At 45.7% G+C, this 22,720-nt stretch overlaps 2 protein-coding genes and 1 long non-coding RNA gene across 5 annotated transcripts in view; 1 reads left to right on the forward strand and 2 right to left on the reverse strand.

The window, feature by feature from the left end:
- PIAS2 (protein inhibitor of activated STAT 2) overlaps positions 1-22,720 on the forward strand; it is a 75,339-nt gene that overhangs the window by 46,403 nt on the left and 6,216 nt on the right. The gene's annotated exons all lie outside the window — the stretch shown is intronic.
- LOC310635651 (elongation factor 2-like) overlaps positions 1-22,720 on the reverse strand; it is a 40,954-nt gene that overhangs the window by 16,322 nt on the left and 1,912 nt on the right. For 2 of the 3 annotated variants that reach the window (XR_014491470.1, XM_083354834.1), the window contains exons 2-8: positions 10,317-10,531; positions 9,342-9,523; positions 8,121-8,332; positions 6,692-6,873; positions 4,563-4,668; positions 2,267-2,380; positions 453-591 (exon numbers count right to left, since the gene is read on the reverse strand). Coding sequence is in view for 2 of the 3 variants with exons in the window: in XM_083354834.1 (XP_083210960.1) it covers positions 453-591; positions 2,267-2,380; positions 4,563-4,668; positions 6,692-6,873; positions 8,121-8,332; positions 9,342-9,523; positions 10,317-10,531 (1,150 nt within the window). In the remaining variant the exon portion in view is untranslated. Of the gene's footprint in view, positions 1-452; positions 592-2,266; positions 2,381-4,562; positions 4,669-6,691; positions 6,874-8,120; positions 8,333-9,341; positions 9,524-10,316; positions 10,532-22,246 lie in introns of all 3 variants that reach the window. The other variant, XM_083354835.1, reaches the window with a different exon arrangement.
- On the reverse strand, positions 14,703-15,970 carry LOC310633736. The gene is made up of 3 exons (XR_014491083.1): positions 15,802-15,970; positions 15,108-15,620; positions 14,703-14,736 (listed from the first exon to the last, which is right to left on the reverse strand). It is a non-coding gene; the product is annotated as an uncharacterized lncRNA (long non-coding RNA).

Consider the following 22,720-nt stretch of genomic DNA (forward strand, 5'->3'; position numbering starts at 1 on the left):
AGCCGAGCACCTAGCTATGGATTGAATCCACAGCTTGGTACTCTGCTGTTTAGGGCTTCTGGAAAGGCCTGACTGCAAAGTGCAGGCCCGAATGCAGCTGCAGAACTTCGGTCCCAGAACAAGTGAACCAGCTGGGTGGGGCTGTCAGTGCCGGAGGCAATGTAAAGCCTATCTCGAAAATAAGACCTGGTGCCTCTTTTGGATTCAATCCATAGCTCGGTTCTGCAAGACCTCAGCAGCTGAGCACCAAACTATGGATTGAATCCATAACTCTCTTCACAGAACCGGTTCCTGGTGCCCCAAAGGTTGGGGGGCCTCTGCTTTAGGGTACCGTAAACCTATATATTCACTTGGATGGCCTGAACTGCTGATTTCCTGTGCTTGACATGACATGGGAAGAGTGACAACGGAGAGACAGGCTTGGCTCAACCTGCAGCAGGTCTTCCCCTTACCCATGGCCGCTTCATCATCAGGTGGGCCCTCGTACAGAAGCTCACAGCGGTACTTCTGAGCAGTGACCGGGGAAGGCAGATGGATGGTGATCATCTGAAGCAAGGCCTCTCCAGCAGGTAACCAGCGACGCATAACGGCCTGGGAAAACAAGGGCGGAGAAGCTCTCAAGAAATGCTACCTGAGCCACTGATCCCATACTGATCTTCTTAACAGACAGGACAATTAACCAGAGGAACAGAGGTTGCCTCCGGAAATCGTGGCCGCTCCATCCTTGGAGGTCTTTCAGAAGAGACAAGGCAGTCACAGTCACTTGTCTGAGACGGTATAGGTCAGTGGTGGCGACCCTATGGCACGCCTGCCAGAGCTGGCACTCAGAGCCCTCTCTGTTGGCACATGCGCCACCACCGCTGCCAGCAGCAGGTCCTTCAGGCCGCCACCCTCACCCGGAGCAGAAGCCCCGCCCAGCACAAAGGAGGCAAAGCGGCCGACTAGCCAACTCGAGTAGAGGTGGCAGAGCAGAGCTCACCAGCCATTGTCGGTTGGTGGACTGGAAGAAAAGGGAGGGGGAAGCATTTTACACGCGTGAATGCGTGCAGGGGGCCACGAGCAGGCACATGCTGCAAAGGGGGCGGGGCTAGTGCCTGCGTGATACTCACTAGCCCAGCCCCGTTCTCACGTGGTGCGGTGCCTTGTATCTGCACCCTGCGGCGCAGCGGTTGGCGTTTTTGCGCCTTGCGGTACGGTGGCCCATTTTTGCGCCCCCAGTTTTTCGTGCCAGAGGCGGCACTCAGAGGCGCCTCCCTGCCCCCTCCCCCGAGGGCACCAGAATGCCGATGCAGCCTTGGCACTTTGTGATAAATAAGTGGGTTTTGGGTTGCGGTTTGGGCACTCAGTCTCTAAAAGGTTTGCCACCGCTGGTATAGGTTCTCCTGCTTGAGTGGGGGGCTGGACTAGAAGGCCTCCAATGTCCCTCGCGGATTGTATTCTATTCTAACTGCCTGACAGGGAGGACAATTAACCGGTGGAACAGAAGTTGCCTCCAGAAATCATGGGCGCTCCATTCCTGGAGATTTTTAAGAAGAGGCTAGACAGTCACTTGTCTGAGATGGTCTGAGATGACCTCGCCAGTGCCCGCTGCCTTGGAAGAGTGAGGAAAATTCTCAGGGACGACTCACACCCTGGACGGTATCTCTTTACTCTCCCACCATCGGGTAGGAGATATAGGAGTATGGCCAGCCGCACCAACAGGCTGAAGAACAGCTTCTATCCGTGGGCTGTTAGGCTCTTTAACGGGAAATAATTTTATAAACTTTATACATGATTGACTTGCGAGGCCGGTGCGTTGTGCAATTAGCTCACATGGTGTAATAAGATGGAGGGTTTGTTGTCACTGTGAGTTGTGGTGGTGGGGGCACGAAGGGAGGCTCAGCCAATCTCAATGTGTACGTGGTTGTACTTTGACAATAAAAAGGTTCATTCATTCATTCGTACAGGAGGCTGGACTAGAAGACCTCCAAGGTCCCTTCCAGCTCTATTCTGTTCACTACCGTAGCTTCCTTATCCGAGCTCTTGGAAAAGGTGACAAAAACCATGGGGCACCTCCCGTTCTTTCAAAACGCAGGGCGGTTTCGCCTACGCCTCCAGTGAAGCTGCGGAGCGTTCCTTGCTTCGGCCTATCGGGACAAGGTGACTCCCAGCCTTGGTACCTTGGTCCGCACCGGCAACTCTCAGTGCACACTACAGCTAGAGGGGCTGTTGCACTAAAAAGGACACAGACACACACACACACACACGATTTAAAAAAAAACAACACCTTGAGAAGCGGCTTCCCCTCTTTCTCTCGATCTTCGGCATCCAGCTTGATGTCCAGTTTTTCTATCAACTTGGACGTTTCTTCTTTCTTGAAGTTCATGATGGCATCGAAGACCTGTGGGGGGGCAGCGGCAGGGAAGGAAATTAAATGTAATCATCGCTTTGCTAGTTAAGACCTGATATTTGAAAAAAAACACGAACCCATCTGAGAGTTTCCTCTGGGCCTCTAATTCGGGAGTCATCTCTGCTTCTAAGCTGCTGAGTAGTCCATTGCTATCACGTTAAGTCAAGTTTCGTCAAATGTCAGCTGTGCTGACAACGTGTGAGAGTTTCCTACCTAATGAGGCAGTCCACCAGACTGTGCTCTCTCAGTAACGTCTTATGAAGGCTCCTGGCATTCTCACGTTCACGAAACTAGGCCACGCTGTTATGTAAAGTAGCCCACTTGCTCCTTCTGCGTTCTTTTCTGAAACATGCGAATGAAGGCAAATGCACCTGTCCTAGGATAATGTTGCAGGATCCAATCTGAGTCAGGCACCGGGACCAAAAGTTTACTCTTTCAAGCTTTCAGGCTGAGGCTGAAGCCCATCCTCATGGAACTTCTCTTTCTCTCTCTCTCCAGAATATGTACACCGGGCTGTTCTACGCGTTATAGTTACAGGGTTCCTGGTTCTGTGTAGCTTTTAGTTGTTAACTGAGGCATTGATAGCGAACTGTTACGTCACTAATTGTTGTTTCCTTGTGTCCTCTTGCCATCTGTCCTAAGTACCTGGAAGGTTGATGACAAGGGGCCTGTTTCCCAGACTTCAATCATTTCTCTAGCTGTTTTTGTCTCTGCTCAACCAACAATCGTAGTATTGAGTTCAACTGAGTTCATTGCAATGTGAGGCTACCAATGAGTCCTCATCTAACTGCTCACAATCTGCGTGTCTACAGCGTAAACACTGGATGCTCCCGCTCTGACAACTGATGAAAATCGCAGCCATTTTCTCTTTGCTTTCAACATGCTTTTTCTGGTATTTAAAAATCAGGTGCAGAAGGGGGGGTGGTGGATGGGATGAAAGCTTGAGCTCAGCTAGCCATAATAATAATAACAACAAGCTGCTCTGTGGGAACCCAAGGACGAGGTGATAAAGGTTTGGCAGGCTGAGGAGCAGGGAAGGAAGCCGGTGCTTTAGGCTAATTGGATAATGTGATTTATGACAGCTTACTGGGGGTGGGAATTGCACTTACTAGGGGTGGGAATTGTATCCGGGGGAAGGGAATTTAGTTTTGGGGCTCAACTATGTAGTGCCAATACTTGTTTCCTGAATAAAATGTTCTTTGAGGAAGAATTTTTGCTTTGAAGTTCTTTTGATGGGCTTCATCTATCGGAACCATGACACTGCAGTTAGCTTCCTCATCTGACCTATATAGGCACAGGGGCAATCCATACAGGATTGGCAGCCTCATAGTGCAATGAACAAGGACATGCATTCAATTTTGCAGCTACTGAGATTGTTGATCAAGCAGGGACAAAAACAGCCAGAGAAATGATTGAAGCCTGGGAAACAGGCCCCTTGTCAGTCAATAGGTGTGCTGATTTACCATCATCCTACTAGGTCAGGGGTAGGCAACCTTGGCTCTTTTATGACTGGTGGACTTCAATTCCCAGAATTCCTGAGCCAGCCACGCTGAGGGAAAAGGGAGAGGTTTCCAAGCTGAGCCAGGCTGGCTCAGGAATTCTAGGAGTTGAAGTCCACGAGTCATAAAAGAGCCACGGTTGCCTACTCCTGGCCTAGGTACTTAGGAATCAAGCGTGGGGCAGCACAAGGAAACAATTAACAACTCAACAGCCAGCCATCAACACCCTAATTAACAACTACCGTAAAATCGTATAACTAGACACCATATAAATACAACACGTAAAACAGCCCAGTACATATTTTCTGAAACAGGGTATAACATTCGTTTAAATCCAAGTACCTTGGCTTAACCTGAGCTGGAAGGATAGGAATAAAACCAGGCTGATTCACTGTGAACTCAAAAGCATTAATTCTAGGACAGCTGCATTAAGGCCAGAGAAGTCTGTCCATTGGGAATAAGAATCTTTCACGCTGAAGCAGAAAGATACTTTTAAAAACGCCAGCTCTCATTTATGAATTCTCATATGGAGATGTTTCATTCTTAAGTGTTTTGCCAATGAGAAGTTCCTGGAAACATGAACGATGTGGGCGATGCAGTGTGAATTCTGAAAAGCAGGTCATTAGCATTCAACGTTACACGTCTAATAGTGTTTCGGTGAATCCCTGCATTACCTTAAAGATAGGATCCAGAATAAGTTGGCAGAAAGTTCGTGGCAACTTCTTCCCGTCGGGGCCTGTTGCGGATTTGCTGAATTTCCCTGTCGCCGGGTCAAAATACCTAAATGAAAATTGTAATTATTTTACGTCTGTGAGCTAAAGAAGAGAGAAAGAGACAAGCCTTGATGCTCCCTGCTCTCAATGAAATGGGTGATTTATGATTAATGCCAATCAGTCCGGCACCGCAGGACCACGTAACACTCTATTCTGTTTCCATGTTCAAAACACAAAAGAAAAGCGATTGTTATTATTATCATGGTTTATCGCACAATCGGCCAGATGTTCAGACAGGATTTGGCATGTCTGTCTACCTATTGAGTCCTTTCCAAGGACCTGGAAGATGTGGATGTTGGATGGTGCTACAGATCTCGTCGTAGGAGGGAAGCTGTTCCAAGTCAAGCTGCCTTTTGCAATTGACTGATGGCGAATCTGTCAATGTCGATGAGGGTGTTCAAGTGGTGCTCCAGTTGTTTTGGGATTGCACCCAAGGCACCTATTACTATTGGTACTACTACCCTTGCTTGCTTTTGCCGCAGTCTTTATATTTCTATTTGTGGGTCTTTGTATTTTGTTATCTTCTCCAGTTCTTTCTCTTCCCACCTGCTCTACAGGTAGTCCTCATTTAGTGACAGTTCAAAATTACAACAGCACTGAAAAGTGACATGACCGTTTTTCACACTTATGAATAGAATAGAGCTGGAAGGGACCTTGGAGGTCTTCTAGTCCAGCCCCCTGCTCAAGCAGGAGAACCTACATCATCTCAGACAAGTGACTGTCCAGTCTCTTCTTAAAAACCTCCAGTGATGGAGTGCCCACTATTTCTGGTGGCAAGCTGTTCCACCGGTTGATTGTCCTCACTGTCAGGAAGTTTCTCCTTAATTCCAGGTTGCTTCTCTCCTTGATCAGTTTCCAACCATTGTTTCTCCTCCTTCCCTCTGGTGCTTTGGTGAACAACCTGTCCCACTCTGACTTGTGGCAGCCCCTCAAGATACTGGAAAGCTGCTATCATGTCTCCCCTATTTCTTCTTTTCTTTAGACTAGCCAACCCCAAGTCCCGCAGCCGTACTTCATATGTCTTAGTCTCCTTGGATCATCTTAGCTGCTCTTCTCTGAATTTTTTTCCAAACTTTCAATATGTGAGAGGTTTTTTTGTGATATGGTGACCCAAATTGGCTGCAGTGTTCCAGGTGTGGCCTCACCAGGGCTTTATAAAGCGATACTAACACTTTGTGTGACCTTGATTCTATGACCGCTGAATCTTCCCTGCAGGTGATCAAAATTCAGACGCTTGACAAGCAAATCATATTTATTATTTATTTATTTATTAATGGGATTTATATCCCGCCCTATCTCCCGAAGGACTCAGGGCAGCTAACAACAAAACATATAATAAGTACAGAAATTAAGATAAAAATAAAATTAAAATCATCTGTGCAATAAATTAAAATTAAAAACTAAAAATAAATTAAAAATTGTAAATATAATTAATTAAAATGCCTGTCAGTCCAGGTCAGCCTGGTGGAATAGTAGTGTTTTGAGGCCGCGGCGAAAGGATTGGAGATTTTGGGCCATCCGAAGCTCAGGGGGGAGCTGATTCCATAGGACTGGCACTCCCACAGAAGGCCCTCCCCCTGGGGGTCACCAGCCGACATTGCCTAGCTGACGGTACCCTGAGGAGGCCTTCTATGTGTGAGCGTACTGGTCGATGGGACAGTTGCAAGCAGAGTCAACGGGGGAAGCCAGATTGCTACCTTGACAATTGCAACGACTTCAACTTGACAGCTGCGGCAAGAAAAGTCGCAAAATGGGGCAAAACCCCCTCGACAAATGTTTCACTTAGCAACTATCACTTCTGGGCTCAATTGCGGTTGTTAAGTTGAAGGCTACCTGTGTTTTCCCTCCATGGGGCTGCTGGAGGTAGCTTACACTAACAACAACAACAACCAAAAAGTTCTTTACCACAGCCAGATAGATGCCATTTCCTCTTAGACCCGTCCTGGATTATCTTGCTTGCACAAACGGGGCGACCCAAAGGAATCCTTTTGCAAGCATGCCTCAAAGGCCGCAAAGGTGTTGTTACTCACTTGTCACCCCACAGCTTCTTCATCATGTCTTCCACTTTCTTGGCCCTGTCAGCTGTAGAGAGCTGGGCCTTCTCACCCCTGGCTGCGAATTTGGCCACATACATCTCGGCAAACTGCTTCAAGGTGAACGCCCATCCGTGCAAGCCCGAGCCGAAGCCGACGGTACCGATTACCGGATCAATCTGGAAGCCGAGAAAGGGACCCGGGTTGTCTTAAAAGCACGCGGAGAAGGCGGTCTGCTTGGGGGGAGACCCAATCCCTCCGGTCAAACCGGTCCCCCGGGCAAGCCAAAAGAAACCCCTCCAATTGCACCTACCCCTGCAGCCCTTTGTTGGTTGTCCCCCCTCCCACACCCGAAAAAAGGAGAGCTATAGATGTAGCACACGTCTGACATAAACCATGTATGATTTTATTCAACCCATTTGGTAAGGGTAGGGATGGGCAAGTACGGTCACTTTACGACCTGTAGGTTTCAACGCCCAGAATTCCTGTGCCAGCCATGCCACGCTGGTTCTGCCAAACTGGTGCGAACTGGTTGAGTCCCACCACTCTGCGTGTCAACGCCGCTAACATCGGATGTTCTTGCTTTTGACAATATATGAAGACGCAGCCATTTTCTCTTTAACCTGTGTGTTACTTTTAGAGTTAGAATCAGACGAGGCTGGGGGGGGGAGGAGGAAGAATGTGTATGGGGATTAGTTAAGACATAACAACACAGCACGTGCTTAGGGGAGGGGAATTCAGATTTTGGCTTCCACCATGTACATGCCGATGCTGTGCTACTCAAAGAAAGACTCTTTAAGGTAAACAATGCCTCGAAGTTCTTTAGAGTTCATTTGTCGGAACCCCGTCAGTGTGTGTGTGTGTGTGTGTGTGTGTGTGTCTCAATCCATCCATCCATTGGTGGGATTCAAATAGGGGAACAACCGGTTCTCTGCGTGGATGCCACTTCCAAAAGTCCATTCTGGGCCTGGGCAACAAAAAATCAGCTATCAGTTCTGCCAAAGTGGGGCGAACTGGCTGAATCCCAAGAAAGAAAGAAAAGAAAGAAAGAAAGAAAGAAAGAAAGAAAGAAAGAAAGAAAGAAAGAAAGAAAGAAAGAAAGAAAGAAAGAAAGAAAGGATTCAAATCTGTGAACAACCTGTTCTCTGTGTGAATGCCACTTCCGGAAGTCTGGGCCTGGGCCTGGGCAAGAAAAAATGAGCTGCCGGTTCTGCCAAAGTGGGGCGAACCGGCTGAATCCCACCACTGGTCTACCTGTATGGCAATCCAGCCCCCTTCCCTAATTAACGCAGCAGCCCAAACTCGATGATGCGCAGGATCTATCCTTTGCACTGGATTCCGTCTAGCGCGACCCCACCACGCCAGCACAACTCTACGGAAATAAAAAAGTCCTCCTTGGTCCAATCTGCAGGTAAGTCCTCTTTACCATAATATTACCCATGGGTCCAGTTTCACCCTCTCCGTAAGTGGAAATGATCACGTTGACGTTTTCCACGATGCGCTGGAAGGTCCGGTAAAGCTCCTCCGGGTCTAACTGCAGCTCCAGCAGCGCGCGATCCATCTTGTTCATCATCAGGACCGGCTTGATACGCTCGGCGATCGCCTGGCGAAGCACCGTCTCCGTCTGCACGCAAACCCCTGGGGGTGGGTAGGGGGGAAAGACGACACCGGTAAGGTCCAGAGAAGAGACGGCGGTGGCTGAAAAGTTCCAACCTTCCAAAAGTGTGAACGTTTGGGGTAACTTTGGTGGAAAGAAGAACAAGCAGGCGGCTTCCTCCCTAATTAGGGGTACATTAGGGGTAGCTAAGTAAACTTGCACAAATAACAACAATAATAACAATAACAACAACAATGGAAGGGACCTTGGAGGTCAGGCAGGAAACCCTACACCATCTCAGACAAATGGCTGTCCAGTCTCTTCTTAAAAACTTCCAGTGTTGAGGGAAGGAAGGAGGGAGGGAGGGAGGGAGGGAGGGAGGGAGGGAGGAAGGACAACAGAATAACAGAGTTGGAAGGCACCCTGGAGGTCATCTAGTCCAACCCCCTGCTCAGGCAGGAGACCCTACACCATTTCAGACAAACGGCTGCCCAGTCTCTTCTTAAAAGCTTCCAGTGTTGGACAAGGAAGGAAGGAAGGAAGGAAGGAAGGAAGGAAGGAAGGAAGGAAGGAAGGAAGGAAGGAAGGAAGGAAGGAAGGAAGGCAGAATAACAGTTGGAAGGTACCCTGGAGGTCATCTAGTCCAACCCCCTGCTCAGGCAGGAGACCCTACACCATTTCAGACAAACGGCTGTCCAGTCTCTTCTTAAACGCTTCCAGTGTTGGAGAAGGAAGGAAAGAAGGAAGGAAGGAAGGAAGGAAGGAAGGAAGGAAGGAAGGAAGGAAGGAAGGAAGGAAGGAAGGAAGGAAGGAAGAATAACAGAGTTGGAAGGCACCCTGGAGGTCATCTAGTCCAACCCCCTGCTCAGGCAGGAAACCCTACACCATTTCAGACAAACGGCTGTCCAGTCTCTTCTTTAAAACTTCCAGTGTTAAGCCGAGGATCACCTGCGTTCTCCTTCAAAAGAGCCCACCAGTACTTTTCTGGCTTTCTCTGGGGACGGCCACCTTCCCGCACAATCAAAGCACCCCAATTTTAAGAAGACTCACCTGAAACGCAGTCCACAACTACAAGGGCCCCGTCAGTGACACGAAGGGCTGCGGTGACTTCGGAGGAGAAATCCACGTGCCCGGGGGAGTCGATTAAATTAATGAGGAAGCCGGAGCCATCTTTGCATTGCTTGATAAAGGCCAAGTCGTCTTCCGACAGCTCATAGTAGAGAGAAATGGCCCTGCAAGAGAAGACACAAAAGGGTTTTCCTAAAAGACGAATTTACATTCGTGGAAAACGTCTGCATACACCAGCCTGCTCTAAATAATTCATCATCATCATCATCATCATCATTGGGAGAAGCCTGATTCGCGTAATGACTGAATGGTTCGTTTAACAACTCTGGCAAGGAAGGTCTCAAACTGGGGCAGCTGTCTCGCTTAGGGACGGAAATGTTGGACTCCACTGTGGTCCGAGGTTGGGGACGACCTGTAGTAATTCTAAGCTTTCGGACCCAAGACGTTTGCGACGCCCCAGTATCCGTGTGCCTCGCATGTGATATACGTTTCTGAAACAGGCTATCCGGCAGAAACACCACCACAAAATCTTGTACTGTTGTTATTACAATAGGCTGGTGTGACTATCACTCTAAAATCCATCTCTTTAGTATTTTAAGGGGCATTTTAGCGGGTGCTACTATGAACCAGAAGCAACTTGGCAAGTCTAAAGTCAGGGATCCTCAACCGTGGCCACTTTAAGACTCAGCAAAGCTGGCTGAGGAATTCTGGCAGTTGAAGTCCACAAATCTTAAAAGTGGCCACGGTTGGGGACCCCTGGTCTAACTTACTAGAGTCAGACATCCTGGCCTATAAAATCAGTTGAGAGAACTTTTTTTTTAAAAAAATAAACCAGCATAAACCACACATTAAGCGCGCTACCTTCAGAACACTCCTTTTTTTGTAACTGGCTTGTAATTTACAAGCCAGGAAAAACCTGCAGGTAAAGTTAAAAAATAAATAAATAAAAATACTCACGTCGATTTGATCGTGATACACCTCTCCTGTTCATCTTTCCGTGTGTCGGTAAACCGTGTTTCACCCGCCCTGGCAGAAGCAATGATGCCCGCTTTGCACACTAAGGAATCTGTAAGCGTCGACTTGCCGTGATCGACATGCGCAATCACTGACATGTTCCTAATGTTGGACTTTTTGTCCATGATCGCTCGGATCTGGTCGACTGTAAAATTCACCTGACAATGAAAAAAAAAACAAAAAAACCAGAAAGTAATTAAAAAAGAGACAGGGAACGTTAACGGCCGGAAGTTTTATTCCATACGTTTTTCGCAGAAACTGAAAGAGAATGCTTTCGTGGCATCTGACGGATTCATTATGTGCTATCAAGAAAGGGTTGAATAGAATGGAGCTGGAAGGGACCTTGGAGGTCTTCTAGTCCAGCCCCCTGCTCAAGCAGGAAAACCTACACCATCTCAGACAAGTGACTGTCCAGCCTCTTCTTAAAAATCTCCAGGGATGGAGCGCCCACGATTTCTGAAGGCAACTTCTGTTCCACTGGTTAATTGTCCTCACTGTCAGGAGGTTTCTTCTTAATTCCAACCATTGTTTCTTGTCCTGCCCTCTGGTGCTTTGGAGAGTAGAGTAGAGTAGAGTAGAGTAGAGTAGAGTAGAGTAGAGTAGAACAGAAGAATGAAATTTAATATAGAATGGAATGGAATGGAATGGAACGGAACGGAACAGAACAGAAGAATGAAATTTAATATAGAATGGAATGGAATAGAATAGAAGAATGAAATTTAATATAGAATAGAATATTGTAGAGTAGTGTAGAGTAGAATAGAGTAGAGTAGAGTAGAGTAGAGTAGAATAGAATAGAACAGTTGATTGTCCTCGCTGTCCATGGTGTTGGCTATAAGCGACCGCACAGAATTTGTCCCCGACAATCAACCTTTTACTTGGTCCTCCAGTTCTTCCATCTTTGATGTAACTCAGCAGCCCCCAAAGTTTTCCGGTTCTGCAGCCCGGTGGCAGTGATGGGAGGGTGTGTGTGTGAGGGAGAGGGCTGGTTTTGCATGCATGTGCTCCGCTTGCATAAACGCACTTTATGCACACGCACACTCCACCTGTTGCTTGCACCGGGCTGCAGAGCGGGGGCGGGGGGGGGCAGGGCAGCTGGGGACCCCTGGTGAAATTGACTCTATCCTTCCTGTTGGCCTCCTTCTTCTCCCCCCTCGTTCCTTCCATCTTTCCCACTGTCGGAGTCCTCTCTACAGAGCTAAGTCATCACACAATGCATTAAGATATTTTATCTGATCTCTGTGATATTGATCAGATTTTTTTTTAAAGAAACGCCTTTATTAGAATAACCTTGTATTGTGGTTCAGCTGAAATCAATTTTGCAATTTTCCTTTTCAACTCTATCTCGGGATTCTAGTCGCGGCCTAGCGTTGCAAACCATTACTTTTTGACAGAATTAAAAGAATGAATTTTACCGCTAATTGTTGCTCAAGGAGGCACAGTTATTCAGAGTCAGAAGCTTTCGGCGCTGCTTGCCTCCCTCCTGGCTTTTCAATTTTATACTGTTTCTTTTTTTAAAAAAAAACAACCAAAAAACTTGACATCGTAAAACTATCAAATTAAGCTGCCAGACAGCAATGCTTCTGCTTTGTGGAATACATGATCATAATTATTTCACAGATAGCTAATTATCCCCGTGCACTATTTCCACCTGAGCAGAAGGTGATATGGTGATCTCAAATTCTACCTTTTTTTATAACCAAAACAAGTTGCAGCAACAGTGATAATTACCTTCTGTCATTGGCTTTCACCAATAATATAGCTATTCCTATCATCACATATGCTGAACTATGCTGGCATTGTTGGGTTTTGTAGTTAAAAATCAGACAAGCGACTGTCCAGTCTCTTCTTAAAAACCTCCAGTGATGGAGCGCCCACGATTTCTGGGGGCCAGCTGTTCCACTGGTTGATTGTCCTCATTATTAGGAAGTTTCTCCTTAATTCCAGGTTGCTCCTCTCTCTGATCAGTTTCCAACCCTTGTTTCTCTTCCTTCCCTCTGCTGCTTTAGAGAATAACATGACCCCCTCCTTGTCTTTGGGGCAGCCCCTCAAATACTGGAACGCTGCTATCATGACTCCCCTATTTCTTCTTTTCCTTAGACCAGACATGTCAAATACAAGGCCCGGGAGCCTCCAGAAGCTGTGAATGCTCCAACACTGGAAGTTTTTAGGAAGAGACTGGACAACACTTTGTCTGAAATGGTATAGGGCAGACATGTCAAACACAAGGCCCGGGGGCTGGATCCGGCCCGCGAAATGGTTTCATGCGGCCCGCAAAGCCATCCTGGAAACAGTGAAGGAACGGCCCCCACTGCCTTGGCCCTGGCCCAGAGACCCTCCTTCCGCCAGAGACCCCCAGATCTCTCCCACTCCTGCCCGGGCCCCCATAGGCACCCTTGATGCCAACGATGGAGAGCTGGCCACGCCCACCCAGTAGGCCATACGCACTCTAGCCACACCCACCCAGTAGGCCACGCCCACCCTGGCCATGCCCACCCGGCCCCCTGAGGGCAATCCCCTGCGGCCCTCAATGAAATTGAGTTTGACACCCCTGCTTTAGACTAGCCCAGGGGTCAGCAACCTGAAACAATGAAAGAGCCACTCGGAACCGGTTCCCTCACAAAAGGAAAAACTGGGAGCCGCAAAAAATGTGTGCGCATGCGCGTACATGCACGCATGCGCAGAACAGGGTTTGACTGAAGAGTGGAGCCAAGGCGAGATATGCACCTACCCTGCATATTTGAATTGATTGGTCGAACTTTTTTAGTCCCACTTTTTTTTTTTTTGGACTGCACATGGCAGAAGACTGGGAGCCGCAGGAGACGGCTGAAAGAGCTGCATGCGGCTCCGGAGCCCCGGGTTGCAGACCTGTGGACTAGCCAAACCCAAGTCCCGCAGCCATTCTTTGTATGTTTTAGCCTCCAGGCCTTGGATCATCTTAGTTGCTCTTCTCTGAATTTTTTCCAAGGTCTCAACGTCTTTTTTGTGACATGGTGATCAAAATTGGCTGCGGTATTCCAGGTGTGGCCTCACTAGGGTCTTATAAAGCATTACTAATACCTTGCGTGATCTTGATTTTATATGCCTCTGTTTATACAACCTGGGATTTTTATTGGCTTTTTGGACTGCTACCGCACATGGCTGGCTCACGATCAAGAGATCGTCCACTGGTGATGCTGGCTGAGGAATTCTGGGAGTTGAAGTCCACAAGTCTTGTCTAGAAGGCACAGGAACCCAACTGTTCATTTGTGAAAGCTCTCACAACGCATACGTCCCTTGGCCAGAGAGAGAAGGGCAACCGACCGACAAGTACAATTGTGGCGTTAACCAGCAAAAGCAGCCAAAGTCTGTGGAGTCCCTACGTTTCTACAAAGAGTTGTAGTTAGGATGAAAGGACTGCCAGTTTTACTTGCTCAGTCCCCCATGGAAATGATAGCGATAGATTAAAACACGTTATGCTGTCCAACTCTGGACCTTTTACATGGAATGAGATATTATTACAAAACAAAACGGTAGTTGAAGATTCTAAAGAGAAGTTAGACAAAAACATTTTTTTTTTGAGAATAATCTTAACAGCAGTACGAAAGCAAGAGTTGGGGTGTAAGTAAAGCTTTTGTAAGAGGGTATTTTTCTACAACACAATAGCAGATTGAAAAAGAAAAGGGGAGAAAATATACTAGTGATTTTGAGTGAGATTTAAAAACAGAAAAACAAATCCTAAAATTCTCCAGAGATGACAACTACTATTCCCCAAATTAAGCTTTTACAGATGCAAATTATCTATGTTAGCAGTGAGAGAGATGGAATTAAAGATGAACTTGTAAGGCAAAGAAATTTTGAATCTGCAAATAAACCGGAGAGTTGACAGGCATGTCAGACAGAAAAAGAAATGAAAGTTCTATTAAAGATACAGAAAGGGAACATTGTTAAGTACAGATCATGCAAATAGGCAAAATGTGTTTCTCCGCTATGGTATAAATGTTAAGAAATTTCTTTGGACAAAATGGTTGAATACCAGCAGAGTTTACTGAAAATTATAGACAATCAAAAATGATTTTTGAATGGACCTATAACAATATGGATGAAGCTACCAAAATGACTAAACAGAAAAATGAACTTATTATTTATGGTTTTGATAATTAATTAGACTGGATCGATTATAGAAAGAGACCCACGTTTAAACTTTAGAAAAAGAGGTCAATTTATACAGTGGGAGAAAAAAGTATTTAGTCAGCCAACATTTGTGCAAGTTCTCCCACTTAAAAAGATGAGAGAGGCCTGTAATTTTCATCATAGGTATATCTCAACTATGAGAGACAAAATGGGGGAAAAGAATCCAGGAAATCACATTGCTGGTGATGACCTAAAGGTAAAGGTAAAGGTTCCCCCGCACATGCGTGCTAGTCGTTTCCGACTCTAGGGGCCGGTGCTCATCTCCGTTTCAAAGCCGAAGAGCCAGCGCTTGTCCGAGGACGTCTCCGTGGTCATGTGGCCGGCATGACTGGATGCCAAAGGCGCACGGAACGCTGTTACCTTCCCACCGGAGTGGTCCCTATTTTTCTACTTGCATTTTGACGTGCTTTCAAGCTGCTAGGTTGGCAGAAGCTGGGACGAGTAACAGGCGCTCACTCTGCTACGCGGCACTCGGGATTCGACCCACCAAACTGCCAACCTTCTGATCGACAAGCTCAGCGTCCTAACCCACTGAGCCACCGCGTCCCTTGCGGTGATGACCTATAAAGCCCTAAATGGCACGGGCCCGGATTATCTGAGGGAGCACCTGCTGCCAGCATCTACTTCCCATCATCCTGTGCGCTCCCACAGGGAGGGCCTCCTCAGGGTCCCGCCGGTCAAGGATTGCCGACGGGCGATCCCCAGGGGGAGGACGTTCTCGGTGGGCGCGCCTGCCCTATGGAATCAACTGCCAACGGAACTCCGTACCGCCCCCGACCTTCGCTCGTTTCGCCGGGACCTAAAAACCTGGCTATTTGAATTAGCTGGCCTGGACTGAGGGGTTTTAAGGTTGTAAATTTTAAACTCTTTTGGGGCTATTAATTTAATTTTATTTTAATCTGTACATGGCACTGTTTTAATTTGCCCTGTAAACCGCCCTGAGTCCCTCGGGAAAAGGGCGGTATATAAATCAAAACAAACAACTAAATAAATATTGTAGGATTTCTAACGAATTTATTTGCAAATTATGGTGGAAAATAAATATTTGGTCAATAACAAAAGTTCATCTCAATACTTACTGTATTTATCGGCGTATAACACGCACGGCGTATAACACGCACCTCATTTTAAAAAGGAAATTTCAGCTGCAGCTTCGGATAATGGGTCATTAACATTATATCGGCGTATAACACGCACACATCATTTGCTCCCTATTTTCAGGAAGAAAAAGTGTGTGTTATACGCCGATAAATACGGTAGTTATACACCCTTTGTTGGCAATGACAAGAGGTCAAACGTTTTCTGTAAGTCTTCACAAGGTTTGCACACACTGTTGCTGGTATTTTGGCCCATTCCTCCATGCAGATCTCCTCTAGAGCAGTGATGTTTTGGGACTGTCGCTGGGCAACACGGACTTTCAACTCCCTCCAAAGGTTTTCTATGGGGTTGAGATCTGGAGACTGGCTAGGCCACTCCAGGACCTTGAAATGCTTCTTACGAAGCCACGAATCATTGTCATGCTGAAAGACGAATCATTGTCATGCTGAAAGACCCAGCCACGTTTCATCTTCAATGCCCTTGCTGATGGAAGGAGGTTTTCACTCAAAATCGCACAATACATGGCCCCATTCATTCTTCCCTTTACACGGATCGGTCGTCCTGGTCCCTTTGCAGAAAAACAGCCCCAAAGCATGATGCTTCCACCCCCATGCTTCACAGTAGGTATGGTGTTCTTTGGATGCAACTCAGCGTTCTTTCTCCTCCAAACACGAGGAGTTGAGTTTTTACCAAAAAGTTCTACTTTGGTTTCATCTGACCATATGACATTCTCCCAATCCTGTTCTGGATAATCCAAATGCTCTCCAGCAAACTTCAGACAGGCCCGCACACGTACTGGCTTAAGCAGGGGGGACGCGTCTGGCACTGCAGGATTTGAGTCCCTGGCGGCGTAGTGTGTTACCGATGGTAGCCTTTGTTACTTTGGTCCCAGCTCTCTGCAGGTCATTCACTAGGTCCCCCCGTGTGGTTCTGGGATTTTTGCTCACCATTCTTGTGATCATTTTGACCCCACCGGGTGAGATCTTGCGTGGAGCCCCAGAACGAGGGAGATTATCAGCGGGCTTGTATGTCTTCCATTTTCTAATAATTGCTCCCACAGTTGATTTCTTCACACCAAGCTGCTTGCCTATTGCAAATTCAGTCTTCCCAGCATGGTGCAGGTCTACAATTTTGCTTCTGGTGTCCTTCGACAGCTCTTTGGTCTTGGCCATAGCGGAGTTTGGAGTGTGACTGTTTGAGGTTGTGGACTGGTGTCTTTTATACTGATAACAAGTTCAACCAGGTGCCATTCATACAGGTAACGAGTGGAGGACAGAGGAGCCTCTTAAAGAAGAAGTTACAGGTCTGTGAGAGCCACAAAATCTTGCTTGTTTGTGGGTGACCAAATACTTATTTTACTGAGGAATGTACGAATTAATTCATTAGAAATCCTACAATGTGATTTCCTGGATTCTTTCCCCCCATTTTGTCTCTCATAGTTGAGGTATACCTATGATGAAAATTACAGGCCTCTCTCATCTTTTTAAGAGGGAGAACTTGCACAATTGGTGGCTGACTAAATACTTTTTTGTCCCACTGTAATTGTATTTATTACTTCTGTAAAGAACATCTGAAGCCACTTTTTAATATATACATACATACATACATACATACATACATACATACATATATATATATATATATATATATATATATATGTTTTCGTAGATTCTCGCGGGTGTCTGTATGTGTAGATCTAGAGTCTCGGGTTTCTTCCCGCGTTCCTTTCATCTTCAGAAAGTTGTGGCGACGTTTCGACGAAATCCCATCCGTCATCATCAGGCCGGAGTGTTCCTCCTGCTGCTTCCAGGAGCAATGCGTGGTCTGTCTGTTCCTTTCCTTCCAACTGCCGGTGGGGCTGTGTTCCGACTGGGTGGAGGCGTGGCTGCTTTCTGATTGGGTGGGGGTGTCCTCCGACTGGGTGGAGGCGTGGTTGTCTTCTGATTGAGTGGAGGTGTGGCTGTCTTCTGATTGGGTGGATGTGTGGTTGTCTTCCGATTGGTTGGAGGCGTGGCTGTCTTCCCACAACCTATCCAGCCAGTCCACCTCTTCTGGGGCTGAAGTTCTGCAGCTGCATTTGGGCCTGCATTTTGCAGTCAGGCCTTTCCAGAAGGCCTAAGCAGCCAAGTCTCTCCCCCCGGCTGCTAAACCGGGGGAGAGAAAGAATAGATACGGTGATATTTATGTCAATGGGAGAGAGCGTTGACTGAACTGTGCTAGGCTGCATTAACAGAGGGATAGAATCAAGATCACCTGAAGTGTTAATACCACTTTACAAGGCCTTGGTAAGGCCACACTTGGAATCCTACATCCAGTTTTGGTCACCACAATGTAAAAAAGATGTCGAGACTCTAGAAAGAGTGCAGAGAAGAGCAAGGAAGAGGATCAGGGGACTGGAGGCTAAAACATATAAGGAACGGTTGCTGGAATTGGGGATGTCCAGTTTAATGAAGAGAAGGACCAGGGGTGACATGATAGCAGTCTTTCAGTATCTCAGGGGCTACCCCAAAGAAGAGGGAGTCAAGCTATTCTTCTAAGCACCTGAGGGCAGGACAAGAAGCAACGGATGGAAACTCATCAAGGAGAAAAACAACCTGGAATTAAGGAGAAACTTCCTGACAGTGAGGAGAATTAACCAGTGGAACTACCTGCCTCCAGAAGCTGTGAATGCTCCAACACTGGAAGTTTTTAAGAAGAGACTGGACAGCCCTTTGACTGAAATGGTATAGGGTCTCCTGCCTGAGCAGGGGGTTGGACTAGATGACCTCCAAGGTCTCTTCCAACTATATTATCATTATCATTATTATTATAATTGGAAAGCAATTATTCTGGCTTAGCGAAATGTGTGAGCCTGCACTTCTATATACAGAAAAGACACTTATTTGTTCTTTACTTATTTATTAAATCTTCAAGGGTACACAACTCTATCAAGACTCTGGGCTAGGGATAATATTAATTCAGGTAGTCCTTAACTTACAACAGTTCATTCAAAGTTAGAACGGCACTGATAAGCACCTCAGGACCATGTTTCACACTTACGACCGTTGCAGCATTCCCAGGGTCATGTGATCAAAAACTGGATGTTTGGCAACTGGTTCATATTTGTGACAGGTGCTGTGTCCCCAGGTTATGGGATCCCTTTTGCGACCATCTGACAAGCAACGACAAGGGGGGAAGCCAGATTGACTTAACAACTGAAGTTGTTACATTGCAGTTGTTACTAACTTAACTGCAGTGATTCACTTAACAACTGCAGCAAGAAAAGTCGTAAAATGGGGCAAAACTCACTTAACTAATGTTTCAACTTAGCAACATATATTTTGGGCTCAACTGTGGTCCTAATTTGAGGACTACCTGTACTTCAGACCCATTCAAAAGAAACACAAAAGTCTGGAGAAGGTTAAACACACAATGTCAGACGACTCGCCACCCATTCTAGCCCAGGTCCCAACTAGGGGAAGATTTGTGATTTAAGGGCCCCTTTAAACAAAAGCAGAGTAGGACAATCATGCAAAGCTATATTGCTAAGGTCAGAATGAAAATGATGAAGTGAAAACAGACAATATGATCAAGTTGCTCCTACTTTTGGTCTGTCCTGATCCAAGCTAAGCTAATAATGGAATGGAATGGAATATAGGTTAGAATAGAAAATATGAAATAGAATAGAATAGAATAGAATAGAATAGAATAGAATAGAATAGAATAGAATAGAATAGAATAGAATAGAATAGAATAGAATAGAATAGAATATATGGAATGGAATGGAATGGAATGGAATGGAATGGAATGGAATGGAATGGAATGGAATAGAGTAGAGTAGAGTAGAGTAGAGTAGAGTAGAGTAGAGTAGAGTAGAATAGAATAGAAAATATGGAATGGAATGGAATAGAGTAGAGTAGAGTAGAGTAGAGTAGAGTAGAGTAGAATAGAAAATATGGAATGGAGTGGAGTGGAGTGGAGTGGAGTAGAGTAGAGTAGAGTAGAGTAGAGTAGAGTAGAGTAGAGTAGAGTAGAGTAGAGAATATGGAATGGAATGGAATGGAATAGAGAATGGACTAGACTAGACTAGACTGTAGAGACTGCAGTAGTGCAGAGAAAAGCAACAAAGATGATTAAAGGACTGGAGGCTGAAACATGTGAAGAACGGTTGCAGGAATTGAATAGGTCTAGTCTAATGAAAAGAAAGCCTAGAGGTGACATCATAGCAGTCTTCCAATATTCGAGGGGCCACCACAAAGGAGAGCGGGTCAAGCTATTCTCCAAAGCACCTGAAGGTAGCACAAGGAACAAATTTTGGTTACCACAAATATAAAGAAGATGTTGAGAACTTGGAAAAATGTTCAGAAAAGAGCAACTAGGAGGATCCAAAGCTCGGAGACCTGTAGGAAACCTGTGATATTTCCACCTTAGGCTCACATAAAATGGCGCAGGTCTGGCTCAGGGCAGAGATAAGTTTCGTTTCTGTTCATAAGTTGCAGTTTACCAGAAATCAGATGACCTTGCTACGTGCAGACGGACAATCCCAATCCCGTTGGAACACACGTACAAGAAAGTAACACATACAAGAAAGTAACAGAAACAAAGGCATTCCATACAGGGCTATAGCTGAAATGTAACCATGAGATAGCTGCTTGTTGCTTGTGTAGGATGGTATTATCAATAAAAGAGAGCTGAGGACTTCCGTCTTGGCCCTCATCCCAAGAACGCTCAGAGAGACGTGTCCTCATTTATTGGCAAGTCATGAGGAGCCCGCCAGGTGCGAAAAACCCGCAGAGACGAAGAACGGCTGCGGGACTTGGGTTTGGCTAGTCTAAAGAAAAGAAGAAACAGGGGTGACATGATAGCAGCCTTCCAGTATTTGAGGGGCTGCCCCAAAGACGAGGAGGGGGTCACATTATTCTTCAAAACACCAGAGGGCAGGACAAGAAACAATGGTTGGAAACTGACCAAAGAGAGAAGCAACCTAGAATTAAGCAGAACCTGCCTGACAGAGAGGACAATCAACCAGTGGAACAGCTTGCCACCAGAAATCGTGGGTGCTCCACCACTGGAGGTTTTGAAGAAGAGACTGGACAGTCACTTGTCTGAGATGGTACAGGTTCTCCTGCTTGAGCGGGGGGCTGGACTAGAAGACCTCCAAGGTCCCTTCCAATTCTGTTACTCTGTTAACAACACAAGTCTCTGGCTCAATTCATAATGCACAATTGCCCATGTTACACTGGACTACAAAGGAGTCGGGACAGTTTGTGGTGCAGAATCTTTTCCAGAATGCAGCCATTGTCATATGTTATGTGAGTATGTTCATTTCCTGAAGTTATAACATGGATGTATTGGAGAAGAGAGTGCATAGGGCAGTACATAAACACAGCAACTGTGGTTCATCCCCACAAATGGAAATGCTACCGAAACTCAGCCATTTTGTGGTAATTTCTTTGGCAAAACTCTACACGCTCATTTGGAAACAGGCTTTATTTAAGTCAGTTTGAGACATTTCAGAATAAACCCAGCAAGGAGTAGGACACATGAACTTAAGAAAAGTATTGCTTTCTGGTTAAGATGTGCAAATATTATACGAAACAAACCACATCAGAGCCAAGCAGATTCTCAGAAAAAGGATGATGTTATGAGCCCGCCTTGCAGGTAAGGATTATTGATTTAACACTTTTTAAACACTCTAGATATGAATTCTCATCCTTTGAAAGACACCTAATTTTCTGCCACTGCGTGAAATGCAAAATTCTGATTGTGTTTCTTTAAATATGCTTGGTACATTCTGCAGCTATTTAAAGCTTATGCAGATAGGGGTGGGGAAATTATTCCACCCCCCCAAAAAAAAACATTATTGCCCTTCCTGCTGCAGTATAAAGCTACTAAAACACAGATAATTTTTTTTTACTGGACAATTCACAGGATTGACATATAAAAAGATAGCAATTAATTTTTTAAAAATAATAATAATACATAATGTGTTCTCTAGTTCACCACCCCAAATGTTGCTATTCCTTAAATAACCTTGTGCACTGTTTCGGGGCACCCACAAAAGTCACTGCAATGAGCATACACCAGGATGAGCATAAACAGATTATTTTTTTAAAAAAAAAATCTGAATAATACAGGAAGGAGGGCATTTACGAAGCTATTTAGAATATCAAGAAAGAAGTCCATATCTACAATATAAATGATTTTTTTTGGGGGGGGGGAATAAAGCAAATATATCAGCTTTGGATAACCAATACGTACAGGACATTATTCTATTTCTTCAGAGATAGAGAGTAATAGCCCTTTAACAACAGACCAATATTGTAAACAATGCCAGCATCAAAGGGAAAGTCCCCTCGAATTAAGGAGCAAAAAAAAAAAAAAAAGCCACAATTATGCAATAGGGTCAAACTCACAGTGAGATTTTGAAAAATGTTATTAGCAGACGGTGAAGGGGGAATAGGTGATTCAAGAATTATTAATTGTAATAATCTGGATAGTGAACATTGCGCTGGGATCTAGAGACAGACTAGAACAGAAAAGAACCAGAGAAAATTGCAAAATACAAGGAGAATGCCTGTGGCAAAAGAAAGAAAGCAGAGACAGCCGATGGTCACAAGCACCTTGGGTGCAGTCCCAAAACATCTGGAACATCATGGGCATTGACACAAATCCCCGTCGGTCAACTGCAAAAGGCATCTAGACTTGGAACAATTTACATCCTGCGATGACACTTTTAATATGATGAAACCACCTCTGCCTATCCCAGGTCGTTGGGAAGGGCTCCATAGGTGGACGAAAATGCCCAATCCCGGCCTAAACATCTGGCTGACCGTGCAACCAACCATGACGATAATAAATGGTCATGTCTGAGTAACTTCTTCTAGCTTTTAAGAATCCCCCTCCCCTTGTCATGCAGAATATCCGATAGGATCGGATAGATAGGACAGGATATGATAGGAAAAGGATAGGACAGGACAGGAAAAGATAGGATAGGATAAAGATAAGATAGGAAAAGATAGGATAGGATGGTATAGGATAGGATAGGAAAAGATAGGATAAGATAGGAAAAGATAGAATAGGATAGGATGGTATAG

This window comes from Vipera ursinii (genome assembly GCF_947247035.1).
Source record: "Vipera ursinii genome assembly, chromosome: 2".
NCBI lineage: Eukaryota > Metazoa > Chordata > Lepidosauria > Squamata > Viperidae > Vipera > Vipera ursinii.